At 40.1% G+C, this 16,568-nt stretch overlaps 1 protein-coding gene across 1 annotated transcript; it reads left to right on the top strand.

Moving 5' to 3' along the window:
• Window positions 1–3,598: 3,598 nt before the first annotated feature.
• Window positions 3,599–16,079, top strand: LOC114637749 (arylacetamide deacetylase-like 4). The gene is made up of 4 exons (XM_028786012.1): window positions 3,599–3,766; window positions 9,731–9,947; window positions 14,025–14,088; window positions 15,305–16,079. Exons 1-4 carry the CDS (start codon window positions 3,599–3,601, stop codon window positions 16,077–16,079), a joined length of 1,224 nt encoding a protein of 407 aa, XP_028641845.1.
• The last annotated feature ends 489 nt before the right edge of the window (window positions 16,080–16,568 follow it).

Below are 16,568 nucleotides of genomic sequence, written 5' to 3'. Positions count from 1 at the left end.
CTCCTTCTCTCTCTCCATTTCTCTCTCTCTTTGCTGGGTGAGGAACACATTGTCAAAAAGCCTTTAATGTCTCTCGTTTTACTTATGAGTTTGTACTCACCAATACAGCTGCAAAAAAAGCTCCCTTGCCCGTAACATCCAGTGGCACATTGATAATGGACTTCCAAATGGTTTCTGACCAGAGCTCAGATGATGGATATTCACATGAGTTCTGTTTGCAGCACAGACCACACACATCAACATGGTCTGCAGTAGAGGCAGGGGTCCTGGACATTGCCGTGGTCTTCAGTAGCTGCATGGACCACTGACACCAACGTGGTCTCTGTCATCACCACAGATCACAGAAGACTTTTAAGGTAGTTTGATCAAGAAAATTAACTATTCTTCATCTCAGATGTCTTGTTGTGGCTCAGAGTCAGGATGATCGAGAAGTTGGGCAGTATGTCTAGCAGAAGGTGTCATAAGAGCTCCAAGAGGTGGCTTCTGTATGCTACCCTGTCCTTAGTGCTGGCTACGCTGCTGGTCTGAACAAAACTGTGTTGTGTTAACGTATGCACTTTGTCATCATCATATTCATCAACTGATGACCATCTAAGCTGATTCCATTCCTTAGCAATTGAGAATGGAACAACAACGAATGTGGGAGTTCACATACCTCTGTGGTAGAATGCAAAATCCTTTGGTCGAATGAAATAGTTCTCTCTTCAGTTTTTGGAAAAGTCTGCCTTACCACTTTACACCCTGTCTTAGGATTTCTATTGCTGTTATGAAATACCATGATAACAAGGCAAGTTGGGAAGGAAAGGGTTTATTAGGCTTATACTTCCACATTGAAGTCTATCACTGAGGGAAGCCTGGACATTAACTCAAACATGGCAGGAATCTGGAGGCAGGAGCTGACGCAGAGACCATGGAGGGCTGTTACTTACTAGATTGTTTCCCTGGCTTGTTAGGCTTATTTTCTTACAGAACCCAAGACCACCCCAGGGATAGTACCACCAGCAAAGGGCTGGGTCCTCCCCCATCAATCACTAATTAAGAAAAGAATTTACAGCTAGATATTGTGGTGGCATCATCTTTACCAAGGATCCCTCCCCTCAGATAACACATTTGTGGGTCGAGTAGACTTAAGAACAGCCTGCACACTCACACACCAATAGAAGGCAAGAATCTCCATGTTTCTACATCCTCACCAGCATTTGTTGTTTTCATGGTGGCAGCCACTCTAACTGAGGTGATATAGAATTGCATTTCATGTGACTGGAGAACTGACTCAGCGATTAAGAGCACTGAATGCTCTTTCAGAGGACCCATACTCCTAGAACCTGCATGAAGGCTCAAAATTGTTACTAACTCCATTTCTAGGCCATACAGGGCCCTTTTCACCTCCAGGCATGTGTGTGCTGCACAAACATAACTTTAGACTCATAAACACAAAATACATTTAAAAATTTTAAAACGAAATTGTATTTTATGGTGAGTAAAGGTTTTTAATATTAAAAAAACTACCCTTTTTATTTGAGAATCTCCATTCTCTTTTTTAGCAGAAAAATTAATGTCAAGTTTAGGTTTTTTTGGTTCTTTGTATGATGGATGTGAATTATTAGTCAAATGGATAGCTGATTAAGATTCTTTCCTATGCTATAGTGTGTCTCTTCAATCAAATAACAATTTCCTTTGCTGAATAGAATTGTTTTAATTTTATAAAGTTTCAATTCCCATTTTTAGCCTTAACTCCAGAATGACATGAATCCTATTAATATGTTGTACTTTCATTTTTTATCAAATTCTAGGAAATTCTAAAAAATTTACTTCTCAATTTCATCAACAATCTTTTCACCATTCTGTGGTGTGTTCTTTAATCTCTATGAATTTGTGTGCTTTCTGTGGTTGTTCTTGCTGTTGATTTCTAGTTTTTTTTTTTTAAGTTGTAGTCAGATAGAATATAAGAAGTTACATCATCTTCCTGTCATTGTTGAGACTTGCCTTCTGTCAAATAATAATGTATTCTGAATGTACTTAAGAGAAAGCTATGTGGGCTGCAGAAAAGATAATACATTCTGCAGTGCTTTAGTGCAATGTTCTGTAGGTGTAAGATGTCTTTTAACTCTGATATTTCTGCATTTATTTTTGCTATAGATGACCTGTATATTGAAATAACCCATTCCTAATAAATTGTGGTTAATATGAGGTTCAGCATATACTGGTGTAGGTTCTATGAAATTAGGGACACTTGGGTTGAGTGCATACATTATTAGAATTGTAATGTGTTATTGATGATTGTTCGCTTAGTCATGAAGAAGAGATCTTATTTTCTCTTATGAATAGTTTTGTTTTAAAGTCTATTTTGCTAAAAATGGTATTGCATTTTTCTTTCCTAGTTCTACTTGCTCTGAATTACTTTTACAGCACTCTCATTGAAGTTATTTGTCTATTTCTGATTGTGAGGTATGTTTGTCAAAGGCAGTGAATAGTGAGCCTGGTTTTCTTTTACATATTATCATATCTGTTTACCATGCATGCATGTTAGTGTGATCATGCATGTGTCACAATATGTTTGTAAAAATCAGAAGACAAATCACTACCATTGCTTACTCCCTTCTGTCTTGTGGCACACAATCTCTTGTTGTTTTGCCACTTCTGAGCGTTTCCAGGTAGCAGCTCATGATCTTCTTGGAAATTTTCATATATCTATTCCAATATTCTGGCAGGAACATTGAAATTAGATATGCATATTGCTACATGTGCCTTTCTAATGTGGATCCTGAGGATTGATTTCAGTTCATCAGGCTAGTGTGGCAAAGGGCTTTTGTCTGATGAGTCTTCCTGCCAGCTGCTGGTTGCTATTGTTTTACTTAAAAGTACACTTATTCATGCGTATGCCTATATAGGAATTTTGGGGTGAGATGCAGGTGTGGGAGTGAATATTTGTTTACCAGTGCACATGTGTGCAGGTCAGAGGAAATCATATGGATTTCAGTTGTCTCATTCCAGTATGTGTGTCTTCCACATAAAACTCAGGTTGTCAGGTTTGGTGGCAAGTATTTTATTTCACTTGTGGAACACTTTGCTGGTCACTAATTGATGGTTTTAATCAGAAAATTCTCTGTAAATATCTGTGTCCTGCTTTGATACACTAAACAGTGGGAAGACAGTGAGCCAAGGAGTTGGGTTGGAAATGCTTTGTTCACCCTAGTCAGATTCTTTTTTGAGTCAGATACATGCCATATCATACAACTGAAGTGTCAGGATATTAGGATTGCATAACCCATGCCAAACCTCTTCCTGGGAGCCACAATTGTTGGGATGCTGTGAATCTGTTACCGTGGTGATTCGCAGAAGTCCTACTCTCAGATTTTCCTTGGAAGATTAGGAGAAAATTTTTTAGTCTTTTTGTCTCTCTGGAGCAGAACTTTCTGCCTCTTGTTGGCTGACTTAGGTGGAATGCTGAAAAACTGGTCAGGTGACTGTGTCATATATGCTTTAAAAGGAGAGTGTGAAGGCAGCTATCAGTAAAACCAGCTCCAGTGCTCTTCCACAAGTTCTGAAGTAAAGTCTCCAGGACAGCAGCTCCTAGGGCCTCTGGAACGTCTGGATCATGACTATTTTGTGGCTGGTGCTGCTAGGAGGGCTGCTCACATTCTTCCTGGGAGTCTTTGTATGGGTTTTCATCCGGAACCTTCTCACTATTGAAATTCCACCTACCCTGAAGCATCCAGTCAAGTTAAGGATTTTGCATTCCATTTTTGAGTACCTGATAACTTTGGTGAGTCTTCACTTGGGTCTCAAAATGAATTGGGGGTACTCTTTGTACCTTCCTTTCCTCCTCTCATTTCTCTCTCTACATTCTCAAGATTCTTCTAAGACTGGGTTGGGAGAAGTCTCTTATATCCTACCCCTCACCTTTCTTGTCCCTTTTCCTTATTTATTTATTTATTTATTTATTTATTTATTTATTTATCTATTTAACAATTCATTCATTGCACCCTCCCATAGTTCTTCATCTCATTCCTCCTCCCACTGTTTTCTAGAGGATGTTCCTCCAACACCAGGTCTCCCCCTCTCCCTGGGGCCTCAAGTCTCTCAGTGATTAGGAACATCTTGTCCCACTGAAGTCAGACAAGACAGTCCTTTGCTATATATGTGTTTGGGGCCTTGGACTAGCTCATGTGTGGCTCAGTGGGGAGAGGAAATTCGAAGAGTCCTCCCCTCTTTTGTTTTCTATGTATTTCCCCCTCTTCTTTACTTACTCGCTTTCTTTGTTTATCTCCCTTCAACTTTCTATTTTTCTTTTTCATTGAGGTAGCAGCTCAGAATGTAATCTAGCCTGGCCTTAGCTCTATACTTGCCATCCCTACTCCATTTCCTGAGGACTGAAACTACAAAGAACATCACTACTCTTGTCTATGAGACTCTTTTCTGCAGACTAAGAAAATAATTTCAGACTAGGTTGCTGCACATTAAAACCTGATAGACCTAAAAGCACCTTCCACCGCCATCTCCACTTTCTCCATTTTTCCATGTCTTTGTCTCCAGATGATTTCCTGTCTTTCACGTAGACTGTGAGGATAGAGATTAATTTACTCAGATTTGTCTGGAATGCATTCAGACCATGCTGTGATTTGATGACATCCATGTGAGGGATTTATCCAGCACTCTAGTCTAGTTGCACTGGACAGTTGTGCTCTGAGATTGCCATCTTGATTGGGGTCAGATACATCTGGGTTGGGGACAGGGAACGACAAATGCTGAGAGGTGCAACAGCTGTGGGAAACATAGTTTGGCCTATATGAGAAGTAGGCTATAGGATTGAGTTCTGATGTCTCAATTCTAAGTGGAATCCTAGTAGTAGCCAGAAGGTTCACAGTGATTACCTCAGAAGATAGCTGAGAACTGCAGGGACAATTGTAACAAGTATTCAGCCAGGCTATCTGGGCAGCATTGCTGCTGTGTTCTCACTGACTCAATAGCCCTTGGTTAACTTCTCTTTGCTTCAGAGTTCTCATCAGATATTAAGCAATGGCATCTGAATCATCAGGTTGGTGAAAGTGATAAATGGCACTTGATAAGGCTTGATAGGATTTATAAGTGGTAAAAACTCTTGTTGCTTTCCTGTGAAGATTTTCTACCAGAAAAAATGGTCACTTTAGAGGAACAAGCAAGGATCACAGGCTAATTTGAGCTTCTGGTACTACAAATGAGGACCTTGGGTCTCTCACGGCAGAGAAATATGTGGAACCTTCCAACCTTACTGCATGAATATAGAAATAGTCCCTAAGCTAAGCACCTTCTGATGCTGGGTTGCTACTTGTGCTCCCAGAATGTGTACTCTTTGGAAAATGGTAGGCCTCCAAAGGATATCATCGAAACAGGGCATATTAAGTTGCAATAAGACTAGACACATCCCTTCACAGTAAGGCTGAACAAGGCAACCCATTTGGAAGAAAGAGGTCCCAAAAGAAGGCAAAAGACTCAGAGACAGTCTGTTACCATTTTTAGGAGTTCCAGGAAACCACCAAACTACACAACTGAAACATATATACAGACTCATACAAGATCCTTGATTGTCAAATCAGTCTCTAATAGCCCATATGAGGCCTGGTTAGTTACTTTTGTGGGTTTTTTTTTGTGGTGTCCTTGATTCTTCTCGCTCCTATAATTCTTTCTTCATCTATTCCTCACGATTCCCTGAATCTGCCTAATTTTTGGCTGTGGGTCTCTGTCTGTTCACATCAGTTGCTGGATGAAGCCTTTCTGGTGACAATTATGCTAGGCTCTGATCTATGAGTGTGTCATAGTATCATTAAGAGTAATTTCCTTGATCTCTTCCTCCATTTTGTTTTTTTTTTTTATCACAGAAGCTGTAGTGTGTTATAGTGAGTTCCACACTGTACACATCTGCCCACATAACTTTACTTGCCAATGTTCATCGCAATGAGTTATTGGTCTTGTTCAACATGTTTGGCTTCTATCACATAAATATTGGATCCTCACTGGGATACCTCGTGGTAATCCTGATGTCCTGTGTCATGGAGATCCTCCAGCTTTGGGTCAGCAGGACCAGCCTTTTTACACACTCCAACAGTTCAAAGTCCTGCATCTGTGCCTGGGTGGTAGCTGAGCTGGTCAATTACCTGACCCTCCCTTATCTGCAACATCAGGATGAGCTCTCTGGCACTGTTCCAGCTAGGCTACCCAATCCAGACATTTGCTGGAGGAAGGGTCAGATCTCTTGCCCTGATGTCCTTGGGACCAGCTCTCCCACACCCATGTCTTCAGAGCCAGCTCCTCTGTGCTGCCTAGTCAAGGCACAGGGCCCACTCTCTCAAGTGCTGTAGCTGGTGAGGTGAAAGGTTAAGTTCTCCTACTCTCACATTCTTGGTGCTGGCTCTCCTGTGCCTTCACCACTAGGGCTAGCTCCACTGTGTTGTCCAGGTTATGTGCAGGGCCTGCTCTCCTGAATGCTAGAACTAGTGAATGGCAGGGTAGCTCTCCCACTTTGACAAACACAGGGCTAGGTCTCCTGACTATAAAAGGGGGTGAGGGGTGAGTCAGGGGAGAACATCACCTTCAAACCCACTTTCCTTCATGGGAGATGAATGGTGGTGCCAACTCTTCCTGGTGCTAGGCCTTTAAGCCAGCTCACCTGTGCCCTTGCCACCAGGGTCAGCTCTACTATGCTGCTCAGGTGAGGCACAGATCACACTCTTCCCACTCTCATTATCCTGGGGCCAACTCTCCTGCCACAGGTGATGAGTGTGTGTGTGTGGCGGGGGAGGGGAATCACCATCTCTGTATTAGCACTACCTCATGGCTGAGTAGAGTCAGGGTCAGATCTTCCACACTCATGCCCTGGAGCTGGCTCACCTGTGCTCCAGCCACCAAGGCCAACTCCACTGTACTGACTGGGTGAGGTTCAGGGCCCAGTCTTCCAAGTACTGCTATTGGTTAGAGGTGGGGCCACTCTCCAGAGTGCTGCAGAGAGTGAAGGGTGGGGCTAGTTCTGCACATCCTTGGACTTCTATGTGGTCACAGATGACTGCCCAAACCATGGATGTCGCCATGGTCTACGATGGTAATGTGAGCCATGGACATCTACACTGACCCCTGATTCTGCATGGCCATGGACTAAGAAATAGACATCAGCAGCAGCATGGGCTGGGACTTCACAATAGCTTCAGGTGGCTGGGATGTCAATTCACAACAGGTTACTCCTCTCCACCCTCATATATCCAGTTTGATCTCTCTTTATAATGCTCAAACTGGTCTGCTTCTCTTTAGCTCTTATGTGTCCACCACATACTTGCGCATTGTGGTGATTACTATTTCATGAAGGCCATGTGGCTTGGATTCTGGGTGACAGCTAGCAGGCCTCTAGGTGTCTATAAGCTGCCCATGTGGCATGGCAGCAGGAAGGTCTTACTTCTCCCACACCACATGGTGGGGCAGTATTTGGTATTCTATCATGCAAGGACCACATAAGAGTAGGGCTTTTGAATACAGTTCTCCACCAGCAACACACATAGCAGCACCTTCTGGCACCATGAAATATAGCCAGTAAGGAGAGAACATCCACATCCGTCTGAGCTCTAGTTCTCTATATACTACAATGAGACCACATGGTCTTTTACCAATAGTCTTACTATCTAGGCCTGGCATGTATCCAACAACAGTGGTAAGAGCTATTATGGTTTATGGGCCTCACATGCCTCCCTGGCCAACAACTTGTAGGGAGGTAACCCAGTCCTGGAACCTGGGGTTTTTGATTTAGTGAATATGTAAGCTCTGGCGATTCCCTTTTCACCCTGCAGGTTGCCTTTTGTACTTAAGCTCTTGAACTGTTGTTTTAATAATTTATTAAAAATTCATGGGCTGGAGTGATGGCTCAGGAGTTAAGAACATTGGCTGCTCTTCCAGAGGTTCTGAGTTCAAATCCCAGCAACCACATGGTGACTCACAACTGTCTATAATGGGATCTGATGCCAACTTCTGGCATGCAGGTGTACATGCAGACAGAGCAATCATATACATAAAAATAAATAATGAAAATGAATTCATACAGGCCCAGTCAGATTGTTTCGTAGGGGGCTGTGTCATTGAACATGTTGGTGTTCAGTCCAGTTTGGCATAGTAGTTTGTAAAATGACCATTCTTGTCACTGTCGATGCTCTGTGGGTGCTCACATTTAAAAATGAGTTATGTGAGATGCTTCAAGGAGGCTTTGCTACATACAGGCTTAGATGAAAGTGCTTGCAAGAATCCTGTAATAGTGTCCACATGGGCATATTTTCATTACACCTTGAAACCCATAGGCTTTGTACAGTGTACTTGCTAGTTGTGTCTTATTTATATGCCCATCTACATTTGTTCTCCACCCTGGGCTAAAGGTGTACACAGCTGTTCTGCCTGTCCTATGATTATCTAAGATTAAAAAAACCTGACCTCAGCATTATTAAAAGTATTTTGTGTCTGTCTGTCCCAGTTCCATATTGTTCCTCTGTTTATCAAGTTAATTATACAGTGGTTGAACAACATGGCAAGGTGGGGTGTGAAAACCTGCCAGTATCTCACGAATCTGAGAATAGCTGCAACTCTTTTACATTTGTAGACACTGGGTGTTGTAGAATTTTCTCAATTACTTTGTCAGGCATCATACTTCTCTTACTGACAATAGCAAACTCCAAGTATTGTACTACAGTGCCTGGTCCTTGTACACTGTGTGGATTGTTCTCCCATCCTCCATCCATCTCATGTGTTTAGGTGCACCTGTGTGCCCTTTAGATGTTTTTCTAAATTTGTAGAACACTATGAGATTATCACTCTGACATCTAAGTCATGGAGTTGTGTTTTTGTTTTCTGGTTTGTTTTTCAGAGGATGAGTAGGACAATAAAAGGTGGTTCTGGGTCACCATCCCATGACAGATAGCAAGACTATGAAGGTTGCTGTAGGGTATGATTCTCAGGGTCTACTGTTGATGGTGCCAGGTGAGCGGAAATTGACCTTGAGATATAGGAACTAATAGAACACTAAAATGCTAAAAAATTGCAGGATAAAATCAAATAGTAGGAAAATGTTTTATCACCTGTCTTAATTATCTGGTTCTCTTATTTTGAGTCAACTCCATGGGGTCTCTGTCCACTTTCTCATCTCTGTGGGATTTATGGGACCACATCAAGATGGTTGATTTAGCTTGAGCCAAGGAGCAATAGCTATACCTATTACCGGAATTTGAGAAGTCTTTGATCAATAATGTCAGCAATGGACCATCTTATGCCTTTTGCTAGTACAAAAAGCAAACTTGCCTATGTTCTTAAGTCAGAAAATCCAGATGACTTCACTCCTCAGGAGCGTACTATGAAGATATTTATCACAGTCACCCCATACAAATTTAATACATAAAGATACCACATCAGTTCCACTAATGTTTCCTACCCCTTAACACTGGCACTAGCAATGGAATTTGAATGTGAGTTTTGATGGAGGCCTGCACTTCAATCACAGCAACATATTATTTAATCAGGATCTTTAGAGTAAAAAGCTTGAACACCCTCTTCTATCTGAAAAGTATCCACAGTCATTGATGTATACATCAATGAACTTTGCACATGTATGAAGCAGGTGAGAGATGATGAACACACCTGAGTGATGCTATGTGGCTTCAGCATCAACACACCCACCTCACACACTCCTATCCCTCAACTTTCTGTTTTTTTTTTAAACTTTCTACAGGGGACCATATTAGAGAAACTGAGAATTTGTTCTATGCCTGCAGTTATACAGTTTGTTCAAGATCTAAGAATATTAAAGAAGGATCCTAATGTGTTGGTGACTGACACTCATTTTGGGACAGTCCCTGTGAGGCTGTTCAAGCCCAAAGAAGTGTCTTCCAAACTCCGGCGAGGCATCATCTTCTATCACGGAGGAGGTGCGATATGTGGAAGTCTAAGTAAGTAGCTTTCATGTGTGGTGGAGAGGATGGTCCTCAGCAAAGGTAAGAACTTGCCAATATTCTCATGAGGACTTGTCAGGATGGAGATAAAGCAGTAGTAGTTGGGGTTTCTTTTTCTTTTTCCATTATTTAAAAAATTAAAATTTTTTTACTTATTCACTTTACATCCCGCTCACTGCCCTCCTCCCAGTCACCCTCTTCTCTGTCTCTTAGTCTCAGGAGCCAACAAATGGAAGCTAAAAACTAGCAGATAGTCTTCCTGAGACTGGTCTGCCTTAGATTAAATCTATGATGGATTTGTCCCGGTAGGCAAGGCCCAGGAGAAATCCATTTTAGGAAAGACTTCTGCTATTAATATGCTTTCCCTGTTATTATTAAATATCTATAAAATTCCCTGCCTATTAGCCCACACTTTTGAGGAGATCTCTGCAGAACAGTTAAGGTGTACTATCTTATAGTGATATTACTTAGACAAGTAGAGAATAATTCTATAGAATTCATGACTTGATTCAAATAATTTTAGGAAGAATGTTTTTAGAGATTGTCTCAGTTGCTAGATAGATGTAATAAAGTTAGAATCAAGAATAGAATGTGTCTATCCCCCAGAATAATAAGTAAAGTCTGCATAATAGGAAATACAATGAACTTTCATAATACATTAAAAAGAGAAATAGAAATAGACTTGGGATAATTTTGTATTCAAGGAAAAACATTTAGTTCCAAGGATAAAGTCACAGGCATGTACTAACATAAGTCAAGAATATGTAAAAATGATTTATTTGAACTTTTAATGAGTATATTAAAAAGAAACACTGCTTTGAACTTAATATTAACACCCTTCTATAACTCTCATTTTATATAACATTTTATCTCTGAAATAATTTTCTAAAGAACTTTTTGTGTAAGAAGGCATAGAAAGACCAGAGAAAAGAAATAAAGTTGTTGGTTGAATGGTTTGGTTGGGGAGCTTTGCCCCATCCATCCATCCATCCATCCATTCATCCCTCCATCCAAATGTAAATGTCTATTTGTCTGTCTGTCTGTCTGTCTGTCTGTCTGTCTGTCTCTCTCTCTCTGTCTGTCTATGCATAAACCTGTGGAGTTTACTGTGACAGATGGAGGGGCCCTACCAGTGTGTGTGTGTGTATTAATGTCTGAATGCATATGTGCCTGTGAATGCTTGCTTGTACAAAGCATCTTAATTCTTTTCCTTTCCTTCCTTTCTGATTCACAAAGTATTAACCAGCTTAGCCAGAGAGGCTTCTGGGTGACTCACCAAAGAAAGAAGCACTAGAAGCAAATCCTTTCACATGATTTCCTGCTATTTTATGATGAGTTGCTTTATTTTAAAGCACAAAACATTGGTCTTCTGTTCAGGATGTTGTTTCCAGTACCAATGCATTCCAGGGTACTTTCCACTTTCTCTTCTATGAGATTTAAGTATAGATCTATTTTCATTTTTCTACATGTAGACATCCAGCTAGACCAGCACCATTTGTTGAAGATGCTTTCACTTTTTTGTTGTATGTTTTTGGCTTCTTTATCAAAATCAGATATCCATAGGTATGTGGATTTATCTCTGGGTCTTTGATTCAATTCCATTGATCAATTTGTCAGTTTCTGTACCAATACCATGCAGTTTTTCTCATTATTGCTCTGTAGTACAGCTTGAGGTCAGGGATGGTGATTCCTCCTGAAGTTCTTTTATTGTTCAGAATTTTGGCTATTCTGGGTATTTTGTTTTCCCATATGAAGTTGAGAATTGCTCTTTCAAGGACTATAAAAATTGTATTGGAACTTTGATGGGGATTACATTCAATCAGTGGATTGCTTTTGGAAAGATGGCCATTTTCATTATGTTAATCCTATTGATTCATGTTCATGGAAGATCATTCCATCTTCTGATTTCTTACTCAATTTCTTTCTTCAGTGACTTGACATACTTGTCATACAGATCTTTCACTTGCTTTGTTAGAGTTACACTAAGATATTTTATATTATTCATGGCTCTTATAAAGGTGTTGTTTTCTCTAATTTCTTTGCCTGTTTATCATTTGTATAAAGGAAGGCTACAGATATCTTGAGTTAGTTTTGTATCCAGACACTTTACTGAAGTGTTTATTAGCTGTAGGTGTTTCCTTGTAGAATTTTTGGAGCTGCTTATGTATACCATCATATCATTCATAAATAGTGATACTTTGACATCTTTCTTTCCAATTTGTATCCCCTTGATTTCTTTTGGTTGTCTTAATGCTCTAGCTAGAACATCAAGTACTATATTGAATAGACAGGGAGAGAGTGGGTAGCCCAGATTTTAGTGGAAATGCTTTAAATTTCTCTCCATTTAGCTTGATGTTGGCTACTGGCTTGCTGTATATTGCTTTAGTTATGTTTAGGTATGTTACTTGTGATTTTGGTTTCTCTAATACCATTAGCATGAAGGGGTGTTGGATTTTATCAAAGTCTTTCTCAGCATCTAATGAGATAATCATGTAATTCTTTTTTTTTTAGTTCGTTTATATGGTAGATTATGTTGATGGATTTTCATATATTGAACCATTCCTGCATCCCTCAGATAAAGCCTACTTGATCTTGATGAATGATGTCTTTGATGTGTTTCTGCATTCAGTTTGCGAGTATTATATTGAGTAATTTTGCATCAGTGTTCATAAGAGAAATTGGTCTGAAGTTCTCTTTCTTTAATAAGTCTTTGTGTGTAGGTATCAGGGTTACTGTGGCCTCATAGAATGAGTTTGGCAGTGTACCTTGTGCTTCTAGTTTGAGGAATAGTTTGAGCAGCATTGGAATTAGCTCTTCTTTGAAAGTCTGGTAGAATTCTGCACAAAAATAAGTGATATCTGTCTAGAAAAATCCATTTTGTTAAGATTTTTCTAATTTTGTGGAGTATAGGTTTTTTAAAGTAAGACCTAATGACTCTTTGAATTTCCTCAGTGACAGTTGTTATATATCCCCTTTAGTTACTGATTTTTTTTTGTTTATTTGGACACTGTCTTTCTATCTCTTGGTTAATTTAGCTAAGAGCTTGTCTATCGTGTTGATTCTCTCAAAGAACCAGCTCTTGGTTTCATTGACTATATGTATTGTTTTCTTTGATTGATTTCAGCCATGACTTTGATTATTTCCTGACCTCTACCCCTCTTTGGTATGCTTGCTTTTATTTTTCTAAAGCTTTCAGGTGTACTTTGAAATTGCTGATATGAGAATTTTGTAACATCTTTATGGAGGTGCTTAGTGCTATGAAGTTTCCTCCTAGCACTGCTTTCATTGTATCCCATAAATGTGGCTATGTTGTGCCTACATTTTCATTGAATTCTAGAAAATTACAAGAAAGATAAAAATCTAGAAAGATGCAAGAAATTTTCTTGTATCTCTTGAGGCTTGCTTTGTGACTGACCATATGGTGAATGTTGGAGAAGTAATCTCCTGTAATCTGCTAGTGATGCTTGTATCTGGGTTCCTGTTCTTTTCCCTAGGTTTTCCATCTCCAGGATTTTCTCGGTTTATCTTTTCTTTATTGTTTCTATTTTCACTTTCAGGTCTTGCATGGTTTTACTTATTTCCCTCACCTGTTCAATTGTATTTTCCTGTAGGCCCTTAGGAATCTCTTGGCACTAGGTGTGATTTCTTCCTTCCTTCAACAATTATAGTAGCAGACATCTCTGTCTTTTGATAACACTCTCACATTCATGTATTTTCCTCAGCTTAGGTGGCTCATGGTATAGAAAACACACTCACTTTATCTTCTTCTTTTTTAAATCCAAAATATAGTGCACTGACTCCACTTCTCAGTTTTTGCTTTAGTGTTATCTTCCCACCAGAAGAATCCTTACAAACACACTTAAAAACTTGTCACTAGCCTTTCCCATACCTCTGAATGTCATTACTAAAATTATCACCTGTGTTTCCTTCTACCATCAATATGCTGTAACCAATGAAGTTCTCTAAAGTTCAGAGAAAGCTGTCATCACTGGGTCCATCAAGATGGCAGCTGTCTTTGAGGTGGAATGTGTTTGGTTCTTATCACAACTATTAATAGTGGGTCTTCTCTTACAGATATTTACCATGGATTGGGCATTGTTCTTGCCCGTGAGACAGACTCAGTGGTCCTGTTGGTGGGGTGAGTGGCTTGATGTATTGGGTGACTTATCAACAGAAAAGAGTGTTTGTTGGGGGATTTATTTTTGATGGAGAATGGAGACAGTTGCTCATGCACTCACACCCTGCAAAATAGCAGAATCCTGCATAGATCTTCATTGGTGTGTAGTACATGAAATAGTGTAGTAGAGAGAATATTTTACTAGAGAGCACTGTGAGCCTATGTAGAGTTACTTAGCCATAGAGTAAATAAATCTGAAGAACATACAATATCATGAAGGAAGCAACATTGTATAAAGTCATGGGTAAGCCTTAGCCAAAACCTTATACACAGGGTGAAATTTATTTGTGAAGTTAATTAAAACAAAGTGACTACTGACTTGAAATACTTATAAACCTATGAAATACTTAAGGAAGAACAGAGATGACAGATACACACTTTCCCCTGGCCTTGCTCTTAGTAGAGGAGTGGTATTAAGTTTGTCCAATGTTGTATGGTGGGTGGAGCAGGCTGAAGGTCAAGTTGAAGATGGAGGTTTCTGTGGTGATGCATTGGATGGCATTCAGTTTTCCTCTGCTGCCTTGTTCTCATCTCTACTACTGTCTGTCAGTGCTTCTGGCAGTTTCTGCAAGTCTGCCACTGTTTCTATAAAAGCCCCTGGCTGCTCATTTGCCCATCAGCCATCTTTGGTTCTCATGGTTCTAACTCCACTGCTTACATGGATATTCTTCTTCGTCTGCTATTGTTCTGCTGCTACAAGTTTGTTGTCACAGTTGCCAGTATTTGTACCTTGCTGTAACCAGATCAACTAAAAGAGCTTCCCCATGAAAGTAGGCAATAAAATACACTGAGACTGGTTGGCAGTGATTTTTATCAGAGCTCAACACATGCTCAATACATCATGGAAAGGTTATTTTCATGGAAAGGTTAGAGATGTGTCCATCAAAGTCCCAATGGCCTTGTCTGGATCTTTATTGGCTTTCATGCTTCTTAAGGCAACAGCTTTGAATTCCCCTGCTCCTATGTGCTCATCCATGAATCATGGTGTGAGATGGAATGGAAATTATCTTTACTCTAGACAGTTTTCCTCAAGTCTATGTAAAAGAAATGAGGATAGACAATTTTTATTAGGGCCATTTGGCACAACATTTTTGGCCTCATGTGATAATGCTGTTTGCAATGGTCTCCAGGGACCTGTGTGTACATAAGTATGACTTATTCACACTTTTCTCCCTAGGTACCGCAAGCTTCCTGACTATCATCATCCTATTGTTCAACTGGATTGCCTGAATGCTTCCATCCACTTCCTGAAGAACCTTCAAACCTATGGGGTAGACCCCTCCCGGGTGGTGCTCTCTGGAGAAAGTATTGGGAGTTGGGCTGTGACCATTGTCACCCAGGCTTTGGTCAGTCAAGCCATGCTTCCCCGGATCAGGGCTCAAGTTCTGATTACTCCAGGTCTACAGTGCATTAATTTCCAGTTACCATCACAACAGCAGAATCAAAATGTTCCATTGCTTACCAGAGACTTACTGATTACATTTATTTGTAGATACCTAAGCATTGACCTCTCTTGGAAAAATGCCATGTTAACAGGAGCTTGTGTGCCCCTGGACACCTGGAAAAAGTGCAGCAAGTGGGTCAGCTCCGAAAACATTCCCCAAAGATTTAAGAGCAAAAACTTCCATCTTGAGTTTCTGGGACCTTTCAATGAGACTGCCTATCTGGAAACCAAGCATATTTTGGATGCAAATATTTCACCTCTCCTAGCAGATGACAAGATTATTGCTCAACTTCCAGAGACATTTCTGGTGAGCTGTGAGCATGATATCCTCCGGGATGATGCCTTGCTGTACAAGAAGCGCTTGGAAGACCAGGGGGTCCCTGTGACCTGGTACCACGCAGAGGATGGCTTTCATGGATGCATCAGTTTGTTTGATAAGGAGCCTTTCTCTTTCCCCTGCTCCATAAATATTTTAAATGCTGTCATCAGTTACATTAAGGGTGTGTGATGGTGACTGTGATGCTTGAATGAAATAACAAAAGAATGGCTTGTACTTGGCTCTTTTATGATGAGTTTTCTTTCATTGTAGAAGGACATATTTAAACAATATGTGGTCTGAGAGAGAAGACTGAGGTAGAAGAGCAGAACCTTTGGTATTACATTGAAGGATATAAATTATATTGTTGCCCTCCAATGGAAAATGTTCCATGGTACGTCTAACTGTATCATATGCTACTATTAGGTAAAATAAACATCAAAGTGAGAAAATATGCCTGTAATTCTGATGTTCTTTCTTTACTAGAGGGTTTTCATTTACATAATGAAATTTAATTAAGAGATAAGGACAGCAAGATCAAAACAGAAACAAAACTCAAAAGAAATTTTGACATGCAGAAAGTAGTGCCGGAACAGAATACCACATTTTTAGTAACATTAGAAGAATAACTATATATTGCTATAACCGTAGACAAGAACCCTAACATGGTTTAATAGAATT

Source organism: Grammomys surdaster, unplaced genomic scaffold (assembly GCF_004785775.1).
Source record: "Grammomys surdaster isolate TR1022 unplaced genomic scaffold, NIH_TR_1.0 125408, whole genome shotgun sequence".
Taxonomy (NCBI): Eukaryota; Metazoa; Chordata; class Mammalia; order Rodentia; family Muridae; genus Grammomys; species Grammomys surdaster.
Note: the sequence above shows the minus strand (reverse complement) of the source record. Positions and strands in the feature narration are given on the sequence as shown.

Bases quoted from the DNA above. Each gene is read 5' to 3' on its own strand.
- LOC114637749 (XM_028786012.1), top strand. From the start codon at position 3,599: ATGACTATTTTGTGGCTGGTGCTGCTAGGAGGGCTGCTCACATTCTTC. The intron at 3,767-9,730 runs GTGAGTCTTCAC...AACTTTCTACAG, and splicing joins TTGAGTACCTGATAACTTTG to GGGACCATATTAGAGAAACT. The intron at 9,948-14,024 runs GTAAGTAGCTTT...CTTCTCTTACAG, and splicing joins TGCGATATGTGGAAGTCTAA to ATATTTACCATGGATTGGGC.